This window comes from Acinonyx jubatus, chromosome X (assembly GCF_027475565.1).
Source record: "Acinonyx jubatus isolate Ajub_Pintada_27869175 chromosome X, VMU_Ajub_asm_v1.0, whole genome shotgun sequence".
Taxonomy (NCBI): Eukaryota; Metazoa; Chordata; class Mammalia; order Carnivora; family Felidae; genus Acinonyx; species Acinonyx jubatus.
The window spans coordinates 1,021,748-1,044,833 of record NC_069389.1 but is presented as its reverse complement, the minus strand read 5'-3'; the positions used below and the strand labels follow the sequence as shown (position 1 = coordinate 1,044,833).

Sequence of the window (23,086 nt, the reverse complement as noted above, 5' to 3'; positions counted from 1 at the left end):
AGTAGATGATTAATAGATAGACATAACGTACCCACACACAAACATAGACAGATGAGGCTCTGCACAGTTTCCAAGCTCTGGAAAATAGGGGAGCCTGAGGAGCAGGGTAGAAGGGCCCCTCACCCTGAGCAGGTCTATCTTTACTGTGACAACAGGACATCAGACAAGGGGCGGCCTCACACCGACCCCAGAGGAAAACCCCAAACCGCATGGGCGTTGTTTCTTTCTGTGGGTGGACCCACAACCGTCAGCTACCTCAGGATCAACCCGTTTGCCACTGCAAAAGCTAGCACAGATCGGGGGGGGGGGACTCTGGGGAGGCCCTACGGCCCCCTCCCCTGCAGGTGAGACCCACTTTGGGAGCTGAGAGCTTCTGGAAGTCACAGGGAAGGAGCAGGGCGGGGGGACAGGTGTCCCCATTCCCAGTACCATAACATGTTAGTGCTTCTGTGCATCGGGACATTTTCTCAGACCCATCTTGTTTCTGGTGACTTTTGGGCAGTTGTGAGGCGTGTTGGTCAGGGAGCTTGTGGGATGTGACTGGGTTCACAGTTTGTTTGTGCTAATCTCTAATCTCCAATCTCATGATTAGAGAGGAGTTGTGGGTTTGGGGGAGAAAGAGCACAGATGTGACACTGTAGTCATGTCATATCCAGGGTGCCTGCGCTCAGCCTGACTCACCCCTGTGCACGCCGACCTTGGCCACCTGCCCTGTAAAGTTATAACATCCCCCCCTTTGGATTCTCTGCTCTTGGAAGCAGCCCAGACTCGGGGAGGGGGGCAGTTAGGTGAGCAGAAATGTTTATCTTAGTATATCATCACCCCACCCAGGCCCACTGCACCCCAGTTCTGTCTGTATTCTGCCGTCCATCTGGCCCACCAAGAAAGGCCTTTGCTTATCGGCTATAGCAATCATCCAAGCATAAGGGCTAGGTCGGGACAGGTGTGGGGTGGGAGGGGAGAGGGCTCCATGCCCAGCCGTGTCCTCCTATGTCCCATATTGCCTGGAATTTCACATTAGAGATTCATTCCTTTGGCGTTGATGAGGTACTTCCTAAAGCCTTAATTAACGACCGTATTAACAAGAGGTAATCTTAGGAACACTATGTCCATCCAAGGTAAGAATAGACCCAAGATGAAAGGCCAAGGATTGACCTCACTACTTGGGTCCTCCCTTCACTTGTTGGTGGGCTCACTGAGCTGATGATGCATCCAGGCGTTTCTGGCCCGGGATGCCCTACCTGGTCTTGTCCCTCTTGCAGTCTTGGGGTGACTCTGGCCCTCCCCAGGCCCCTCTGTCTATCCTCCCGTCCAGAACGTGTGCATTCCCCAGACCAGGTGGGTCCACAGGAAAGGCGATGGGGCGGACCCTCGAGGCGTCCCGTCTGTGAAGCATGTTACACATGTTGACTTCTTCCCCCCAGCAATCTCGGCGAGGCTCCCTTCTGCCTTTCTCCCCACTGCTTTGTCTTTTAGAGCACGACCAGGTCCCCGGCCTCCCTTTTGTGGACGGCCACCACTGTAGGACACGTGCGTCTGATTGTCTCAGCTCTGGGGAGCGAGCCAGGTCTGGGGAGCGAGCCAGGCGCGCCCGGGGCGGGTCACGACGGCCGGCCACCCGCCAGGTTATCATCGAGTTGCACCTCCGAGCCCTGGTGTTTGCCTGGCGTACGTGTGCACGTTGTGTGCCTGTGCACCTATGGGTGTGACCTTCACGTGTTTGCCTGGGGAACAGAGGCCCGGTTTTGAGTTTGATATCCCAACAGGACAGCACAAATATATAAATAAAATGTCATGGTACAAGTCTCCTAGCAAATTAATATTCCTATCTCTATATGTAGTTAAAATATCAGATATACAACCTTATACGATACACGTCATATGTATAGATACATAAGTGTTGTATATAGGTTGTATATCATCTAATGTTGTATACAACAATATAGCGCATATATCACATATACTTGCGTATATATTTATGTGTACAATATAAAATGTATGATGATAAGTAAATATATAATAGTTATATAATATGATTGTATAATAAACATTATATATTATATAATCATATATAACATTGTAATGTAATGTAATATAACATAAGGTAATAACGTAATTATTACATACAGTAATTATATGTAATACAATATACAATATACGATAGGTATACAAGAGGTTATATACAATATAATGTTATATGTAATAATATTATAGGCTATATATAATTTTATATAAATATATACATCATAATTATATATAACATATATAATGATTATATGATGGTGTCATATAATAATTATACCTAATATTGTATATAACATATTATATTATTATATGCAACATTGTACATTATGTAATGTTGTATATCTTCTGCTTTTAAATATATAAACAATTATAATTAGTTTAATATATTATATATTATTTTGTATGTTTTAATATGTTATTTAATCAAAAATCGTATCATTTTTTTCTGTATTTAAAAAATGATCTTGTCTATTTGTATTATGTGTATACATAATGGACCATCGCTCAGCCTGGAAGACCGGGGCCATCCCGCCGTGTGCAGGAACACAGCTGGACCTCGAGGGGGTGAGGCCGTGTGCAACACGTCACACAGAGGAAGTCACGTTCTGCACACTCACAGTTGCACGTGGATCTCAAGTGCTCAGATCATGGAAGCAGAGGGCAGACGCGGCTTCCAGGGGCTGGAGGTCGGGAGACGCAGAGACGTTGGTCCAGGGGCACGAGTTTTCTGCTCTACGACGAGTCGGTTCTGGGGTATCTTCTAGATCGGCGATGGCACCGATATTGTGACCACCACACGGGAAGAGTCACACACCCAGGGATTTACAATGGGGGAGCTTAGGGGGCTCCTGGGTGTGTCTGACTCTTGATCTCCACTCAGACATTGATCTCGCGGTTTGTGGGTTCGAGCCCCGCGTCGGGCTCTGTGCCGACAACTGGGAGCCTGGATCCTCCTTCGGATTCTGTGTCTCCCCCTCTCTCTCTGCCCCTCCCCCACTCACACTCTATCTCTTCTGTCTCTCAAAAATAAATAAATATTAAAATAAAAAATAAATGCCTTTCCAGTGGGGGCGCCTCAGTAGCTCAGTCACTTAAGCATCCAACTTCAGCTCAGGTCATGAACTCACCACCGCGGGTTCCCTGGGCTCTGAGGCGACTCCCTCCCATCTTCCACCTGCTCCCTCTCCTCTCATCCCATGCTCCAGGGGAGAGTCCTTCTGGAGACCAGACTCTCAGATCCAGGCAGGGCAGGGCCACTGAGATCCAAGAGGGGCAGGACCACTGAGATCCAAGAGGGGCAGGGCCACTGAGACCCAGGGGGTTAGGGCCACTGAGATCCAGGCAGGGCAGGGTTGTGCCCCCTCCTGAGGCTCCAGGGGAGGGTCCTTCCTGCCTCTCCCAGCTTCTGGGGCTCCAGGCGCCCCTGGGCTTGTGGCCACATCCCTCCCCACTGAGACCTGCGGACCTGCCTTTGACAAATGACCTTCCCACCGATTAACCACAGACGACGGATGTCTTGAGCAAGTGCCCAGAAAGCTGTGAGCACAGCAATCGCTGTTATTATGGAGATCGCTCCCCCTCTTCTTGCCCCGACACACCCCACCCTGAGGCTGACTCTCAGGGTGACCCCGGGGGGGGGGGGGGCGGCGGGAAACAGCCTCATTGATTCATGTGCCTCCTGGTGAATCAAATGCACATAAGGAGCCAAAGCATTCCGGAAGGCACACAATTCTAAGGGGATACACAGCAATTCTGCCTAGTGTTTGTCCCCAGCACACCCTCTGGGTCCCCTTGTGCCCCAGCCTCAGCCCCTGTGTTGTGACAGAAGCCAGGTCTGACCTCAGCTGCCTGCACCCAGACCCACTGTCCCGCCGTGGTCTGCCATCCATGGCCACTGGAGGTTGCCACAAAAGCCTGGACACAGACCTGATGCCTGGTGTGGTGGCAGCCACTTTGCGCCATGAGGCAACAGAGGCGACAATGCTGATTTACTAAGAGAGGTGCTGGGAAACCATTAAAAACCCAGGTGCTCTTGCTGACATCATGAAGCTGAAGCTGTCAACCCTCCCTGGAGGGCTTGTCTCTAGAGTTCTTCCTAAGTAAAGAAAAAAAATAACCATAAGAATTCCCGGATTTAGGCCATTCTTTCTCATGACTTGCTGGTAGAAGCCTTCGTCACCAGTCAGTTATGTGAAGAGACAGGCACACTTCTCCAGCCTCTCACTGAGTCCTCCCTCTAGATGCAAAGACCCCCTCTCAATGGCCCAGGAGGTGGGGTCCCTCGCCTCCAGTTAGCATCTGAGACACATTACCATCTGGGACAATCTCGCCTTTCAGAAAGCACTTCGGGGTGTCTGCTTGTCCTGGAGACGCATCAGGACAATGCGTTCCTGCCTTTTTTTTTTTCTGGGGTGCCACTGATCGAGCCACATGACCAACACGATCGCCCCCTTAGGAGGTCCAAGTGCCCTGCTGGGGCTCGCGGTGCCCCCACAAGAAGGGAACGCCGCTGGGGTCCCTCAGGTGTCACCCTGGCCTCTCCGTCCTTCTCTGGGGGCCTTGGGAGGGTGGCCGTCCACATGCCAGGAAGCTGATGTCCATGCCAGCCCTTAAAGGGTGCAGGAGAAAACACAGCCCAGTTTCCCAGGGCCAGAGTGGTTATTTCCATCCTGTTCTCCCTGCGGGACCTCCAAATTCCTCCCCACTCACTCAGGATCGGCTCCCAGCTCCCCAAGGGCACAGGGACATCCGGTCCCTCTGGCCTCCTCACGGCCAGCCCCGAACAACCTAGCCGCAGGGACCCAGTTGGCCTGTGCCCAGCTTCTCCCCGTTTGACGTTTCTGGGGTCTAGGACAAATTCCGGACCCCAGGAGGGATACGAGTGCAACTTCTCTGCAAAGTGCACACACACAGCATGGCCACGGGAATGCACAGCTCACGGCGGGCCCCAGCATATCCACCTGGGGGAGCAGCCCGTGGGCAGGGACCTCACTGTTCCACCCCGAAGTCAACCACATGCACAGGGGCCACAGAGCAGGGGACAAAAACTCAGCCTTCAGGCCTGATCCGGCCCCCAGCTTGCTTTTGTCAATAAAGTTTTATTGGCACACCGCTGTACCCATTTGGTTACACGTCGCCTCCGGCCGCGTTCACGACCACCGCAGAGTCGAGGGATCTCAACAGACGCCGCGTGGACCTCGGACCTTAACTGTTTACCATCTTCTTTCTTTCAGCCGAAATGTTTCAACCCCGAGCTCAGAGATGAATATTCACAAAAAGGTGTCAAATGCACTCCACGGCCTTCGATGCATTCATCCAATGAAGGCTGATCTGGAAGAGAGGTATGCACCAGATCGTCTAAAAGCCTTAACTTGGGCCAAGGGGTTGCTTTATCCTTGGCGGCTGGAACCTGCCCACGGGACAGGACAGTGGGCACAGGTGAGTCCCTCTGATCTGTTTAAAGAAAATGAAGACACAGGGAGTCAGTATGCTTCCTGGAGATCCTATGTACCCGATGGATAGATACCTAGATAGATAGATAATAGATAGATACATAGATACATAGATATGATGGATGGATGGATAGGTAGATGTAGATAAGCGATAGACCCCGCGTTTCCCCTGCAGGTGCCTGCGAGTTCAGCGCTCCGGGAGACCTTCCAGAATATCATCCCTCAGTCCCAACGCCTGGGTCTCCCACGGGACACAGGTGCCTGAGCTCAGAGCTCGGCCCCCGCCCCCGGGGGGTCGGTGGTCGTGCAGGCAGCGAGCCCCGACCCCCCCGCAACCCTCCCCCGAGGCCATCCCTGAGCCGCCGAAGCCTGGGCCTTCTGGGTGCTCGCCAAAAGATGTCGCAATGCACACAGCTTTCCAACGCGAACGGAAATATGTTCCGCCAGCAATTTTGTAAAGTTCTTTTTTAATTTAAAAAAAGAAAGAAAGTACAAAATTTCAACGGAAAACAGGAGTTCGCCCCGTCTGGGGATGCGCCTTTCCTTAACCGCGTGCGGGGATGTTGCTGGGGGTCACTGCTGCGGGCCGGGGTTGCGCGCGATTGCTCGGTGCGCACGCCCCCGGCGGGCCCTGCGCGGTCTCCCTGAGGCCCTCCGCCAGCACCCCTGAGGTCACAGGCCGCAGAGGTCACCCCCTCCTTCCCCTCCGCGGGGCCGGGCTGCGCGCGCGCGCGCGCGCGCGCGCCTCATAGGAGGCGGGGGCCCCCGACGGGCTTGGCCGTCCACACAGCGCTCAGGCGGTTAGTAACACAGGAAATTTCAAAACGGGTTTCCTCTCTACCCACCCTGCCTGCCTCCAGGGGCTGCGTGCCCGGAGGTGGACCCCGAGGCATTTGCATTTGGACAACGGCAGGCAGACCGCGTCATGCGCCCCGTGCGCCCTGCGGCAGCCACACAACGGCCACCCGGGACGGCGGATCAGTCCCAGGCCCGTCACCCGGCGGGGCTGCAGCAGGAGGCTGGCCGGCTTCCAGACCCCAGACGCTGAGCCACAGCTGAGGGCGGCCCTCTGAGACCTCGTCCCCAGGTGAGCGCTGCGCCGGTTCCTGCGCCCCTGCACGGTCTGGAATGGGGGAGGTCGGGACCGGCGGGGTCTCAAGGGCGCAGACAGCCGCGGCTGCAAGGGGCAGGTGCACGTGACCGCCCCATGGGGGTGCACGCGGAAGCAGAGAACCCCCCAGAGAGGGTGCACACGCCTCCCGAGCATCGAACCCCCCACCCCCTGCACACCCTCCCTCGGTCACAGGCAGCGGTGCAGAGGTGAGCCCCTCGGTGCCCCTGCGGATGCCCCCCGCCCCCATAAAGGGCCCCCGCGGGGACCCTGAGGCCACCCCCTCCCCCCGACATGAGCTCGCTGGTGCGGGTCACTCACAAAAAAAAGAAACAAAAAACCTGGGTCTCTGAGCGTGAGCACAGCCGCCCCTGCAGCGTCTGGGGAGAAGCAACCCGGTGGCGCGGGCTGGACCGCGGTTTGGACACAAACACCCACCTGCAGGGCTCGGTTCACACTCGCTGGGGAGGAGGCGGAACTCCGGAGCGCGCGGTTCGGTGCCCAAAGCAAACAAGGTTTCCTGGCGTCCTTGTCGTGGTGTACGTTCAGAAGCAGGGCCCGGCGCAAGGGCGCTGGGGAAGCCGCACCCCCGTCGGCCCCGCAGGCACGGTCCCACGCACGGCCCTGCCGGGAATGTGCGCCGGGCGCGAGGGGCCGGCCCTTCGCTGCTGGAACAGGGGCATTCCATGCCCGCATTGCCATTGGTGCAGGGAGACGGGGGGTGTGTCCCCCGCGGACGTCGGCCCCCAAATCCCGGAGACCCAGACCTCGGGAGGAGTCAGGAGGTCGCGCGTCGGCCTCCAGCCGGTGCACGTGTGGTTGTGTCTGCCTCCCGCAATGTCCCCGCTCAGCCGCGCTGACCGAGGGAGGCAGGACAGACAGCTGGACCCCGTGCGAGGCGCACCTGGGACCCCCTCCCCAACGGCGCCAGAGGCGCGCCCCCGACAAGGGGGCGGGGAAGAAGGTCCGGCTGGTGATGAGGCGGCGCCTGGGAAACCAACGGGCCGCCTGGAGATGCCCCTTGGCCGGGCCGGTGAGCCCTCCCATCGACCCCCACCCTGGGGGGCCCCTCTGCTTTTTCTCCGTGTGACCACCCGCCCAGCGGCACCGCGGTTGGGGGCCTCCCTTTCACATCCCTTTCGGTGTCCCTGGAGGCAGCCGGGAGGGCGGGCAGGATATGAGGAAGCGAACACACACCTGCTACCTCGCTCTGTGTCCCCCAGCGAGGACATTTGCCAGGGCCCCTCCCCGCCCCCCCGGAGGTGACCCAGGCCTGCCAACTGAGCCTCTGAACCCTTACCCGGGACCAGCAACGCCGTGGGGGATCGTGACCCTGTGACCAAGTTCAGGCAGCAGCTGCGGGGACGTCCCTGGGGACCGCGCCGGGCATCCCCACCTGTGTGCGTCCGGAGCCTCGTCCGCCACGCGGAGGGACGCGGGCTCTGCCTTCTCTCGGGAGAGACGAACAGATGTGCCAGCTGTGTGCGCTTCTGAGATGTGCTGGGGGGTCGGGGGCTGCGCCAACATCACCCTTGTGCTTCGTGTGGGGAAACTGAGGCTGGAAGGGGCGCGGGAGGTGGCCCAAGCACACTGCACCAGGTTTCTGGCCTCCAAGGCCTTTCTGCTTGGCCAGGTGCCTGGCCGCGGAACACCTCGTCACGTGCTGGGCTCAGTGCTGAGCGTTTCTGGGGGGAGGGGGACTCAAAATATTGAGATGCAGACCTGGGCTTCAGGCTGCAAGGATTTGAGGTGGGAAGAAATCCAGAATGGCTTCCAGGAAGAGGTGGGACTGGCCAGGTCGAGGTGGCACCAGGGATGTCCTGAGTGGGATCAGGGGCAGGGATGCAGGGGGTGGGGTGTTCTGGGCCGGGCTGGGGATGACCCCAGCAGGAGGGTGACATTTTAGCACCAAGCCCACAAAAGCCGTGGAAGCTTACAACACTGTTGGCAATTTTGGAGCTGAGCTTTGGAAAGAGAGCAGGTTGTGGCCGTGGTCCGGGCTCGGGATGTGAGTGGGGTGGGCGGTGCCTGAGTGGGGAACACCACACAGGTGGAGTCCCTGGGTTGCCAGCAGATGACAGGGGCTGGAATAGAGGGGAGGGGTGCTCTGTGACTCCCGATGGCTGGGAGGCAGGGAGGCATGGACCAAGGCAGGGCAGTGATGTCTGTTGAACGTGGTGCCCTTGTCCACCAGCTGGTGCCAGCTGGACCCCCAGAGAGGCTTACAAACAGGTGTGGGGCTGATATTGGGGACCCCGGGTGACCTTGGTGTTGTTTATGGGGGACCCCAGACATGGGGAGGGGCCAGGGGAAGCTAGTGGCAAAGGGGGGGTTGAGGACAGAATCGAGTGTCAGATACACAGGGCCAGGGCATGGTCTCTCTGGTGTGGCACTGCTCACATTCAGGCTGGGTTATTCTGTCATGTTCTAAGGGGCATTGGGTGGTATCACTCGTCTGCACCCATCAGATGCCAGTACATTTCCTCCCCCAAGTTGGGGCAACCAGAAATGTCCAAAGTCCCCTGGGAAGAGGGGCAAATTCACTGCTGGTCATGAACTACTGTGATAGAGAGATGATACACAGATGATAGATAGATAGATAGATAGATAGATAGATAGATATTGATGGACAGATGGATAGATGGTTGGATGGTGGATGGATGGGCGCATGGATGCATGGATGAATACATAGATGGATGAATGGGTGGGTGGATGGATGGATGAATGGATGGATGGAAGAAAGAATGTGTTGATGGCTGAATGGGTGGATAGATGGAAGGAAGGAAGGAAAGAAGGGTGAGTGGATAGATGGATGCATGGATGGAGCAATAGTTGGATGGAATGATGTGTGCATGGCTGAATGGACAGTTAGATAGATACATGGATGGATGGAAAGATGGATGGACAGATGGGTAGATGGATGGGTGAATGGGTGCATGGATGGACAGATGGTCTGATGGATGGGTGAACAAATGGATGGATGGGTGGATGGAAGGATGGATGCGTGGATGGATGGATGGATGGATGGACGGATGGATGGATGGATGGATGGATGGATAGATGGATGGACAACTGGATGGGTGGATGGACAGACAGATGGGTAGATTGACAGATGGACTGATGGATGGGTGAACAAATGGATGGATGGGTGGATGGAAGGATGGATGGATGGACAGATGGATGTGTGGGTGGACGGACAGATGGATGTGTGGATGGGTGGATGGACAGACAGATGGGTGGATCGACAGATGGACTGATAGATGGGTGAACAGGTGGATGGATGGATGGATGGATGGACAGATGGGTGGGTGGGTGGACGGACAGATGGATGCGTGGATGGGCGGATGGACAGATGGACTGATGGATAGGTGAACAGATGGATGGATGGGTGCATGGAAAGATGGATGGATGGATGGACAGATGGACTGATAGCTGGGTGAAGAGGTGGATGGATGGATGGATGGATGGATGGATGTGTAGATAGGTGGATGGATGGATGGGTGGATGGATGGATGGATGGATGGACAGGTGGATGTGTGGATGGACAGACAGATGGATGTGTGGATGGGTGGATGGACGGACAGATGGGTGGATGGACAGGTGGACTGATAGATGGGTGAACAGGTGGATGGATGGATGGATGGATGGATGTGTAGACAGGTGGATGGATGGATGCATGGATGGGTGCATGGATGCAGGAATAGGTAGCTGGATCGGTGATGTATGTGTGGACCGATGAAGCAATCCCAGTACCTCTCTCAGCACCTGTCTCTTAGGGCAGCTGTAACACATGAGCAGAAACTGGTGTCAGGGATGTTGGAAACGCTCTGGAGCGACACCGAGGTGGTGGTTATGCAACATGGTGAATGCAGTCGAAGCCACTGCAGTGTTGACTTTAACATGGTGCCTTGTGTGTCAGTATAAGAAATACTGAGTGTAACAAAATAGCCATCAGATGCTGGTGCTCTTACTTCCTCATCCTGGGCTATAAACAGTGGCTACAGGACACACTGCCAGTGCCCTGGGTGGCACAGGTTCTGAGTCACGCTCACAGGAAGCCATGAAGGGGCGTTCCTGAAAACCCCAGCACAAGATGCCCATCCTAGGCCACAGCTGGCTGGTTTCCTTCCCCCCGAGCAAGGCTCCCTTCTAAATAAACACATTGGCCGCCATTTGTAAACAGGCGTGCACACAATGGAAACGCCGAGCGTCTGCACCTGGGGCGGTGTGCAGAACGTCCTCTGAGCTGTGGCCTTGATTCCCAGCTCATGCTGGCACCACGGTGACATTCGACGCCGTGCATTCCACGCTGGCTCCCCAGTGCTGATGTCAGGCTCCGTGCACAGCGCGGTTGGTGAAAACGGATGCTGGGGCGAGGAGATGGGGGACCAGAGGGAGTATCCAGGGACCAGAGAAATGTTTAGGGACAAGGACATTTTGGGAACAGAGGGCTTATTGGAGACACATGCCGAGGATCGTGGCCCCGTCATCCCACATTCAGGGATCTCACTGGGGTCCCAGGGACCCGCTGAGTGCACTTTCCCAAGAATGTCAACAGGCCACGTGTGCTCCGGCAGAATGACCCAACTCACAGCATCTGACCTGTGTCCCAGCCCAACACAAGAATTCTCCTCAGATCCTCTTTCCTACTGACACTAGTTTCCATTTCGCTCAGCACATCACACAACTTCCTTAGAGCTTTCTACTCACCCCGAGGCTCCGGGAGGCGTAACAGCAAGCCCAGGTCACGTGCCCTGGGGCCTCCCATAGGGCACTTGGGGGCAGGAGCTGGGTGGCTCCTCAGCCCCCTGCCTGGTGCTGCCCTCCACGTGACGAGTGATGTTGGCATGGCATGGTCAGGGCTGCACTTGTAGGTCCCGCCTCCCTGAAGGTCAGGCTTCAAGACCCTCCAAGCACCACCCAGCCCCTGCCTAATGCTGCCATCTCACCTGTCCACAAGGTGAGCACCCCACACCCCACCCCATCTTCTGTGCACTCATCTAGCAGGAGGCCAGGGACCCCATGCCATCCCCCGGCTCTCTGACCACTTCTACTGTGATACCTCATGCACCTGGGTGGGACGCCTGATGACAGGTCCTCATATGAACAGAGTAACTGCAGGACACAGCTCTTCTCTCCCAAGCGTGTAGCCCAGACCATTCAAAACACGCTCAGACAGATACTTCTTCATAGTGGCATTACTCACAACACCAAGAAGTGGGGAAAACCCAAATACCTATCAGTGGAAACATGGATAAACAGCATGGGAGTTTCATCCACACGATGGAATATGACTCCACCATGAAAAGGAACGACATTCTGACCCCTGCTACCCCATGGATGGACCTTGAAAAGATGATACTCAGGGAGAGAAGCCAGATGCACAAGGACACATCGTGTGGGATTCTATTTACAGGAACTAGAAGCTGAGGTCGGGGTGTGGCTGATTCTGTATCTGGTGGGAGTGTGCTTCCTAGTCCACAATGACCACTGTGCTCCATGATGAGGAAAGGAGTAAAGACAATAAGTGTCCACAGAAAGCAGCTGCCGGTGGCCTGACGTGGCCAGACCTTACTGTGCAGGTGTTGGGTACACGGTGTAGAGTGACCAGCCATCTTGATTTGCCTGGGAAGCAGGAGGTCCTGACAGGCAGGACGTGGAGGTCTAAAATGGGGACAATCCTGGCAAAATGGGTGTAGTCAGTTGAATGGTGGACCCCTTCCCCCCAAATATATGTCCATGCAATAATCCCCCCAGAGCCTGTGGACCTTATTTGGAAGTCCACGTCTTTGCAGATGTGGTTAACTGAAGGATCTGAGATGAGGTCATCTTGGATGAGGTTGGGCCTTAAATCCAATGACAGGTGTCCTTGTAAGAGACAGAAGAGAAGCCACAGAGGAGAACCCACGGGAAAATGGAGACAGAGATGGGAGGTCTAGTACAGGATAAGGTTGGATAGATAGCTAGATAATAGATAGATGTAGATGGGTGGGTGGATGGATGGATGGATGGATAGATAAATAGATACATACATACATACATATACATAGATAAATAGGATGGATGGATGGATGGATGGATGGATTACATAGGTAGGTAGATAGATATAGATATAGATGATATACATATACATATACATATACATATACATAGTGGATGGATGGATGATGGATGGATGATGGATGTATGGATTAGGTGGGTAGATAGATGGATAGATAGATGGATAGACAGATGGATAGATAGATGGATAGATAGAGGATAGATATAGTGGATGGATGGATGGATGGATGATGGATGTATGGATTAGGTGGGTAGATGGATGGATAGATAGATAGATAGATGATGGATAGATAGATACAGTGGGTGGGTGGATGGATGGATGGATGAATTAGGTAGGTAGAGATAGATAAATAGATACATAGATGATAGATAGATAGATAGATAGATAGATAGATAGATATGACGGGTGGATGGATGGATGGATGGATGGATGGATGGATGGAAAAATGGATGGATGGATAGATAGATACATAGATAGACATGATGGATGGATGGGTAGATGGATGGATGGATAGATAGATAGATAGATAGACAGACATGATGGATGGATGGGTAGATGGATGCATAGATAGATAGTAGATAGATAGATAGATAGATAGATACATATGATGGATGGATAGATAGATAGATAGATAGATATGATGGGTGGGTGGATGGGTGGATGGGTGGATGGGTGGATGGAAAGATAGATAGATAGATAGATAGATAGATAGATAGATAGATAGATATGATGGGTGAACGGATGGATGGATGGATGGAACAATGGATGGATGGATAGATACATAGATAGACAGACATGATGGATGGATGGGTAGATGGATGGATAGATGGATGGATAGATGATAGATAGATAGATAGATAGATACAGTGGATGGATGGATGAAGTAGGTAGATAGACAGATAGATATACATAGATGATAGATAGATGACAGACAGATAGATAGGTAGATAGATAGAAAGAAAGAAAGACAGAGAGATGATAGATCAGTTGTTTTTCATGCTAGGTCCTGGGCACTGCTGACATGTGCAGCTAGATGGCTTTATGAAGCTGGGCGTCCTGTGCACTGAGGGTGATGAGTGTGACCAGGAAAAGGAGCCCTATACGTTGCAGAGTGTCACCTGGGGCCCAGTCACCTCCGGCAGAAGGCTCTTGGCCAACACTGAGCCTGGTTGAGCGGGAGTATTCATACCACATCTCATCATCGCGGTCCACAGTATTGAGACACGCTGGGGCTCTCCTTGGGGTCTCAGGGAACACCCAACCATATTGACTACAGAAATCCACATACGCTGCAGTGAATCCCGTGTATTAGCACCGAGGCTAGCCCAGGGGGTTCTTTCCCCAGGCCCCAGGGAGTCTGTCTGGGGCTCCATGATGCGGATAGATCAGACACAGCCTCCGATCTCATGTGAGGCCCAGGACGTGATATCGTCGTTCCGAGGGGCCTTGACAGTCAGATCACTTCTGTGCCTCCATCATAGGACACGCGGTAAATTAGGAAGCGTGATGCGTTCCAAGCTCTGCGACGGTTTTCTGGTGTCAATGCTGCGTGGGGACCCACCGTTTTCACACAACCACGTGGTCCATGAGAGGTGCGGGTTGATCTTCTGTGGCACTCAGGAGAGTCCGTCATGGGCTCCAACACATGCCCAGGGCCCCCTGCAGGACAACTGAGCCCGTCTCCCCACCGTGCTTCTGCGTGGAGGCAGGCAATGGGTTGCACCTGGAGAGGGGCCTCCAGTGGGGGGACAAGACGTCCTGGGGCCACACACCTTCTGATTGAACCACCGAGGAAACCTTTCCCAGGACCGAGTTGCCCCTCTCCTCAGCCTTGTCCGGCGCCTGGGACCCCGAGTCTGCAACGCTTCTGACAAGATTGCATCTCAAGGTCGACCCACATCCAATTCAAGTGGAGCTGCCCCGATTCATGCCGTGCGCTTTCAAATAACCTGATTCCACCATCCACGAGGAGTCTTGTCATTAAATATCCCTGGGCCCGTCTGGAGGGGAACGTGCCAGTTCCAACGCAAGATGACACGTGTCTTTGGAAAGCGGAGGTCTCAGAGGTCAGAGAGAGAAATGCATTCACTTTCCGCGCTGGGAAAAATTAGCAACGGCCCCCGGGGTCTTCCTTCTCTGAGGGTTTCTGTGTTGATCGAGGTTCTCAACAGAAGCAGACTGTGGTGGTTGATTTTATGTGTGAAGTTGGCTGGGCCTCAGGTGGCCTGGATATTGGGGCCAACAGGACTCAGGGTGTGTCTGGGGGAGATAAGCATTGTATCAGTGGACTGACTAAAGCAGACGGCCTTCCCCAGGGTGGGTAGGGCTCATGCAGTCCTGCGATCCTTTCACAGCCAGAGGACAACACAAGGTGGCTAACAGCAGACCCAGCTCCCTGTGCCTCACCGTCTCCAAGCTGAGACATCTGTCTTCCACTGTCCCCAGACTGGAACATACAGAGTCCGCTTTCCTGGGCCTCCAGTCTGCAGACAGGAGACCACGTGAGCCTCCGCAATCATGTGAGCCAATTCCTTTAATAAACTTCTTTATATGTGTGTGTAGATATCATACTGGTTCTCCTTCTCCTTCTCTTATATGAATGACAAGGATTATTCATATAAGAAACACAAGGATGGATGGATATAGAGAAAGGAGGGAAGGAAGGAAGGAAGGAAGGAAGGAAGGAAGGAAGGAAGGGAGGAAGGAAGGAAGGAAGAGAGGGAGGGATAGAGAGAGAGAAAGAAAGAAAGAAAGAAAGAAAGAAAGAAAGAAAGAAAGAAAGAAAGAAAAAAGAAAGGAAGGGAGGTGATTGATACATACATGATAAATAGGTAATACAAAGATAGGTGATGGATAGAATGGATAGATAGACATGATGGAAAGAATGATAAATAGATATATAGATGATGGATGGATGGATAGATAGATAAGAGTGATGGATAGATGGATAGTAGATGGATGGACAGATAGATGGACAGATCTACACCTATCTATAGGAGAGACAAAGACAGATAAGGAGACAGAGATCTTTTTTACTTATTTATTTTGAGAGAGAGATTTATTTTAAGGAACTGATGGCTACAACTGTGGAGACTAGCAAGTCTGAATTCTGCAGGGTCGACCAGCAGGCTGGGGCCCAGGGAAGCAATGATGCTGTATCTTGAGCGTGAACACCGTCTGAAGGCAGAATTCCCACTTCCTCGCAGGAGGAGATCAGTCTGTTTCCCTCAGAGCGTTCAACTGATGGGACGAGGCCCACCACCTCACGGAGGGCCGCCCGCTTTACTCAAAGTCCACCAATTTAAACGCTAATCTCATCCAAAAGAAATGCCTGCACAGGAACATGTAGGCTCGTGCTTGACCGCAGATCTTCATACTGGGGCACAGCCAGGGGGACACATAAAACTGCACATCACCTGGCAGCAATGAAGAAGGGCTCTCTCAAGGGTGCTCTGGGATCTGGGGCAGGTGGCACGGCCACATTCATCCCATGGCTCTCTTCCCTGGGATGAGGCTCGTCTTACAGGGCACGAGGGCACATGGCTTGTTGTATTTTGTTTTTTGCAGAAGACTTTGTGTGGACGTACATTCTCGTTTCTTTTCGCCCCCATCTTATTGAGATATACCTGATGTAGAACTTTGTAAGAGCCCCAGGGGGACAACATAATAATGCGCCATGTGAAATGTGCCAACGGGTTTTTATTCTTAAGTTTCGGAAGGGATAAGAAAGAACACTCGAGACCTTCGACCCTGGGAATCAAAGAATGAAAACCACTTTCCTAGCAAACTGGTCCTCTTGTGTTTTCTTAATCTAACTGGTCGTCCTCTGAGTTTCGTCACCAGAAACCAAAGTGATATCTCTCGTCCACAGAGATACGTCACATGTATCAGGACGGGGTGGCTCGGTCTTTCATTCGCCTCTTCTGGTGCACACCTTGTGAAATCCAGCAAGTGGATGGGATATGAGAACGCAACACCCCAAAAATGAGACGCCTGCTGTGGGGTCCTTGTGTTCACGGCAAGATACAGATCTGCTTCTCGTGATCTTAATCAGTTTTGCAACAGTGAGCCCACTGGCCTCCACACCACCCAGGAAACACACCTCTTTTCCTGCCTCCCAGGGGCCCTGCAGTTCACAGTGGGGGGCAGGGCGTAGGATTCTGTATCTGCAACAGCATGCCCGCCCTCCCTCCCCAGCTACCAGCCTAGAACACAGATAAAGGGTGTGTGTGCATCGGGAAGTTGTATGTAACTCATAAGAAGGAAGCCAACAGGAAAATGAGGTGCCTGCTTAGAGAGGTACCAGAGTGGCGTGTGAATGCAGAAACGTCACCCATTTAGGTATGGGACTGTGTCATTACGGGCTGAACTGCGTGGAAAATTCAGCTGTCAAAGTCCTCACCCCAAGACCTCAGAATGTGACCCCACTTGGAAATGGGGCTTTTGCAGATGTAATTCGGTAAGACAAAGTCACACTGGAGGAGGCTGGGTCCCCACTGCAATATGACCGGTAACCTTCTAAAAGGGAGAAATTTGGATACAGACACACACACCGAAGGAGGACCACAGGAGGACACAGGGAGTAGATGCTATCTACACACCCAGGAGAGAGGCCTCAAAAGGAACCAGCCTCTACCCCACCTGGATCTCAGACACCCAGCCTCCAGGACCAGGAGGCATAAATATCTCTTTATTATTCTGTGACAAAATAAATTACAGACTCAGGTACTCTGTTACAACAACCGCAGGAAACCCATACGGTCGGGACGACTTCCTACACAGCATTAGGACTCCAACCACTGTGGTTTTCTTTTCTGCTTCCTGCCCTGATCTGTTGTTTCTCAGAAATGGAAACCAGTCGCACCAAGAGCAACACCATGGCCTGTGGAGGATTCCTTGTCTCCCCCTGCAAGTCTTACTGGCCTCCGCACTTCAGTGTGATTTGCAGATGGCTTTCAGAGGGACTGATTGTGTCCACGACCACTGCAGCTCAAGACCTGCCTGGAACAGATGGACGGACACACACTGCTCCGTAGAGTTCTCTCTCCCATCAAGTATCGAAGGGGGCACTCCATGGGTCAGAGGCCATGAGGAAGAAAATACGGACAGGACTCCCTCAGGCCACCCCGGATTTCCTTATCTAAATTCCAGACCCCACGGGCATAAGGATCAGCTCTACATAGTCACCAAACACAACATCCTCTGGGTCTGCAGCCAACCTCACATGTTTCCAAGGATGGAATGCATTCCCGATGCCACTCTCTGACCTCAAGGGAATTGAGCTGGAAACCAGTACCGAACAGCCAACCAGATTTTCTTCCACGGCTGCACCCTTCCACATAACCCACGGGCCAAAGAAGGAATCGTGACGAAAACAGAAAAGATTTTGAAGGAATGATGTCATCTGCAGACACAGCCCCACAGAGGCCCATGATGTCCTAATCCCCATGAGATAGGCAGAATGCACAGAGCCCGATGTGGGGCTCGAACCCACAAACCACAAGATCATGACCTGAGCTGAAGTCAGACGCTTAACAGGCTGAGCCAAGCAGGTGCCCCAATACTTTGGCATTTAGCCGGAGAAACGGATTTCGGACTTCTGGCCGCTAGAACAGCGAGAAAGCAGATGTCTGCTGTCTAAAGCTTGTGGTGCTTTGTTACAGCAGCCTCGGGAGGCTCACACAAACAATAATGAAGACACAACGTATCAAAACACCTGAGATGGAACCAAAGCAGTAAACACAGGCAGATTCATAGCCTTGAATGCATTCCTTAGGCAAGAAGAAATGCTGTATGTCCAAGGGCCATGATTCCTTCTTCAGTATTTAGAAAGAGCTAGCACAAACCAAAATAAGGTGGAAAGAATACAATTATGAAAGCAAGAGATTGATAGAATGGGGGGAAAATGTACAGGAGAGGAAGAAAAAAATGTGGACAGGTTATCCTTATGCTTGAGAGGTCCAGCGTTTAGATACGACTAGCGTCTACACCATGGGGTTGTTTCACAGGTTGAATGTGATTACACGTGTTTAAGGTTGGCTGACAGGAAATGCCTGATAAACACCCACTAATTACAATCAGGCGTTCCAAAGCAAGTGACACCTTATTTCTGTTTCGTGTAATACCCTCTGTGTTACATTTCACATCACTGTGAAAGGATGGAGGCTGGGCACATCCCCGGTAAGATGCTTTCCCGTTTCCCCAGCAGATACTGTTTCTCCAGGATGGATGTGAATGTTGGCTTCTCCAGCTACGTGCAGAGACATAGAACCTCTGGGTGTTCCACCTCCTGTCACCCACATCCCCTTCTGAAAAATGCAGAGACACCACGCTCCCACACAAAGCTAACATTTCGACATGTATTTCCAATCGCCCCAAAACAAAGCAGTTTCCCCGAGAACTGCTTTTGCACACCGCCCCCTTCGCCTCAAGTCCTATGTGATCCCCTCCCTCTCTGTGCATGAAGATTTAGGGCACCAGGGGTCTCTAAACTGAGATGCCCAGGGCACCAGAGACCACCTGGGGGTCCCTGTACACACTTAGTTTTTAAACAACCAACTCGCGGGTGATTCAGATGGTTGAGCGTCCGACTTCAGCTCAGGTCATGATCTCACGGTTCGTGAGTTCGAGTCCCGCGTTGGGCTCTTTGCTGACAGCTCAGAGCCTGGAGCCTGTTTCAGATTCTGTGTCTCCCTCTCTGTCTCTCTGCCCGTCCACAGCTTGCTCTCTCTCTCTCTCTCTCTCTCTCTCTCTCAAAAATAAATAGAAACATTAAAAAATGAAAAACAACAACAACCAACTCATGACAAAAGACATAAAGTTGCTCCTTTTCTAATCAACATTCAGCTCCAATGCAAGTTCAAATACAAGCTCGAGAAAGTTCTAGAATTCTCGGCGAACAAGAGAAAAGCAGGTCCTCCTCCAGGATAAATCCTACCATGGTGCAAATAGACCCCAGCAGGTCCAAAGGAGATGCCCACCTTCTTAATATTCAGCCCCACGTATCCCAAAGCTGGAGGGTCCCATGCTGCCTCCTGGAGGCACCAGTGTTCATGGCTGGGAAAGTGACTCAGAAAGCAGGGGAAGCCCCACGTTCACCAGGGCAGATGCACTACTGACCTTTTCAGTTTATCCCCCTTCCCTCTTCCATCCCCAAACAAGGAAGAGAAGTCAGAGGGACACATCGCTACTTTCCAACATGGCGGGATCCTTTCTCACTATGCTCAAGATACGCAGTGGGGATTCCCATGGGTGACACTTGTGCACGGTTTCCTCCTGCTCTGGTCCGCGTTACTCCGTGAGTGAGCAACCCCTTATTGGAACCAATCGTGCTCCAGTGACCTTGACTCCTCCTGTGTGACCTTGTAAGATGCGTGGTCGAGTCAATGCCTGTCGAAAGTAAAAATAGCACGGTGGACGCATCTGTCACTTTACGGATATTCCCTTTTATTCAACGCGTGGGAAGGTCTCCACCAGAGTTCACCCCATTCGGGAAGTCGCGCCCGATACATTTCTTTACCGTCATGTTTAATAACTGTATCGAAGCCTGTGATATATTTATGTTACTTGCATCAATTTGACCGCACTGACCACAGACTCAGAAGAAGCTTTTTAGCGCAGAGGGTCCGGCGGACAGGAAGTGAAACATGTTTCCATTTCAACGCGCGTACCTATCTTTGTGATCCTGACTGGGATGGGGTCATAGACCAAAGACTTTCAAACCCGGCTCTATAAGACTCTAGGCTCAGAGTCTGCAAAACACTGATAACAGACTGGCAGTTTGAGGAGAGAGGGGAAAACAAAACAATGTAACATTGCACGATCTTTAACAAGAGTTCCTTCAGGGGTTGGTTAAATGCATGACACGGTACATGAAGGGGACACCATTCGTGTGCCTTCGAAGGGGTCACCTGGCATTTGCATTTCTAAACAGCAATGTCCACGGTGTGTCCGACATTGTTTGCGTCTTTCAAATGTAAGATATTAGCTACAGTAGTAAATTCTTTTAGAGTCCACAGAGAAAGTCATGTGTGCTAGCATTGGGGAGGGGTCTGTAACAAAGAAACGGCACACAGGTGGCTTAAAACAACAGAAATCATGCTCTGCCAGCTCTGGAGACCAGAACTTTGAGATCCAGGCAGGGCAGGGCCACTGAGATCCAGGAGGGGAAGGGCCGCTGAGACCCAGGCAGGGCAGGACCAGTGAGATCCAGGAGGGGAAGGGCCGCTGAGACCCAGGCAGGGAAGGGTCGTGCTCCCTCAGAGGCTCCAGGGGAGGCTCCTTCCTGCCTCTTCCAGCTTCTGGGGCTCCAGGCGCCCCTGGGCTTGTGGCCGCGTCCCTCCGGTCTCTTCCTCCGCCTTCACGTGGCTTCTCCTCTGTGTCTCTGTCTCCTCTTGTGTGTCTTGCAAGGACCCCTGGCATCGGATTCAGGGCCCCCCTCCTCCAGGAGGAGCTCACCTCAGATCCTTCCCTCACGCACATCTGCAAAGACCCAATTCCCAAATAAAGCGTCCTTCTCAGGTGCCGGGGGTGACGATGTGGACCGATCCTTTTGGGGTCACGTTTCCACCCCCAGCCCCGTTGGAGGCCACGAATCAGGGCTCGGCGGATGGCGGTGGTGAGCGTGGCCCCATTCCCGTAGGGCCAGGTGGGGAGAGGGCGCGTGTGGGGGAAACAGGCCAGGCCCCCGAAGGTGCGGAGAAAGAGGAACCAGTCCCCGCGGGGGCCAGTCCCTGTCTGATTGTCACCACGTTCGCAGTGGGGGAGGGCGGGAGGCAGAGCAGCCCAGAACAAGGGTGATAAGTCTGTTGTCTTGGCAGTCTACACTCGCTGACTTCCCTCCACCCATAGCAAGCCTGGCAATGGCTGTGGGTCCAAAGGTAGAAGTCCGAGGCCAACAGACACACGGGGGCCTGCGAGGGTCCGCGGGGTCCGTCCCGGGGACCCTGCAAATGTGTCCCCGGTCTGACATTTCCTCCTGCAGTCCGGTCCCGGGAATCACCCCAGCCCCTGCGGCCGCTTAAAAGGCCAGGGTTGAAATTCCCCACGTCCCTCAGGACAGAACTGAGATGCTTTCTCACCGCCGCGCTGGGCAGGCTTCACTTCCCTCCTGCTGGGTGTCGTGTCCCCCGACACCTCGCTCCGGGCCCCTCCCGGGTTGGCCCTGAGATTCCCTTCTCACGGGAAGCCCCTGGGGGCCCACTCCCTGGGCAGGCTGCTGGCCGCCCAGACTGCCCCGACTCGGTGCGGGGGGCGTGTGGAGCAAAGGGGCACCCAGGCCGAGGGTGCCCTGGGCGCCCGGGGGTTCCCTGACCCCTTCTGCCGATGGCACAGTGGCCCCGTGCCCCCTCGGAGTCTGGCAGTCTCGGGGAGTCCAACTGGCTTCCGAACTTTAAAAAGCACCCGTAAATGGCCCTCAGGTCCTTTCCCTCCTGCCTGGGACCAGCATCACGCGGGGCCGCGGGCCTCCCCGGGATTCGCGTCCCCCTGTAGGGCCACGCTGGGCAGAGGAGACCCCCTCGGGCGTGCACAGCGTCCCGTCTTCAGCCTGTGCGCAGCCACCCCATCGACCTCGCGATGCACACGCAGAGTCCCCGGTGCCCCCGCGGCCCCGGGGCGGGGCGCGGCAGCCTTACTGTACCCTGTGGCTTTTATTTTTTGAGGTGAGGACGGTTCCCACGAGACCTGCCTTCTAAGCACATTCGTACGGGCACGATCATGTCTCGCCGTCTGTAAGCACGAGGCCGCACGGCCGATCTCGACGACCGTTTCTCCCGCGACCCTGGAGCCCCGACCCCGTCAAGCACCCCCTTGCCTTTCCGTGTCTCCCTGCCCCTGGCGCCCTGCACCTCAGGACGTGAGGGCCGGGGGACCGCCTCTGCGTGGGATTTCCCCTCCCGCGTCTGGCTCGCGTCGCTGAGCGCTGCGTGTTCCCGAGGTCCATCGGTGTCACAGCAGGTGCACAGCGTCCCTCTGGCTCGAGGCTGACTGCCAGTCCCCCGTGGGCGTGCACCACGGGGTGTAGGTCACATGCTCACACGACCGAAGTCGGGACCCCAGAGCACCGAGGCCGAGACCTCGGACAGCGCCACGCCTGCGTGTTCCCGACAGCGTTAGTCCCGGCAGACGTGAGAACATCCCACGTGTCCGCCGAGGATGGGCTGACGTGCAAATTCTCCGTGGTGGGAGTGAGGTCCGGGGAGCTAAGCTTGACCGCCCCACCCTGGCTGGTCCTGGGCTCTTTGCACAGGACCGGGAGCCCCATCTCGGGCCCTACAAACCGTAGGGGATGCAGACACGCTCAACCCCGATCGCGAGGCCATGGGGATGGGTCACAGGCTCCCCTCTCTGGCCCCAGGCTTTCCAGAGCTCTGTCCCCTTCCTGCTCCCCACTATGACCCCAAGACGCCCACCCTGTGCATCACCTCTGGTCCCCAC

The 23,086-nt window shown here is 54.0% G+C and overlaps 2 protein-coding genes across 3 annotated transcripts in view; one reads left to right on the top strand and one right to left on the bottom strand.

Annotated features, from left to right (window-relative positions):
* Window positions 1–4,962: 4,962 nt before the first annotated feature.
* On the bottom strand, window positions 4,963–8,225 carry LOC113597170 (uncharacterized). Of its 2 annotated transcripts, none has more exons than XM_027052911.2 (2): window positions 7,027–8,225; window positions 4,963–5,478 (listed from the first exon to the last, which is right to left on the bottom strand). In XM_027052911.2, the coding sequence occupies exons 1-2, from the start codon at window positions 7,633–7,635 to the stop codon at window positions 5,392–5,394; spliced, it is 696 nt and encodes a 231-aa protein (XP_026908712.1). In that variant the 5' UTR covers window positions 7,636–8,225; the 3' UTR covers window positions 4,963–5,391. The 2 variants fall into 2 exon arrangements, with proteins under 2 accessions (XP_026908712.1, XP_026908713.1); XM_027052912.2 differs by having other exon boundaries at window positions 4,963–5,355.
* Window positions 6,228–23,086, top strand: part of P2RY8 (P2Y receptor family member 8) — a 39,907-nt gene continuing 23,048 nt past the window's right edge. The window contains exon 1 of the mRNA XM_027052907.2: window positions 6,228–6,564. The gene's annotated coding sequence lies outside the window, so the exon portion shown is untranslated. The remainder of the gene's footprint in view (window positions 6,565–23,086) is intronic.

What these genes read in the sequence shown, in the direction of transcription:
- LOC113597170 (XM_027052911.2), bottom strand. Translation starts at nt 7,635, where the DNA reads ATGGGAGGGCTCACCGGCCCGGCCAAGGGGCATCTCCAGGCGGCCCGT. An exon ending in GTGTGAACCGAGCCCTGCAG is followed by an intron (nt 5,479 to 7,026) that starts GTGGGTGTTTGT and finishes TTCTTTAAACAG; the next exon opens with ATCAGAGGGACTCACCTGTG.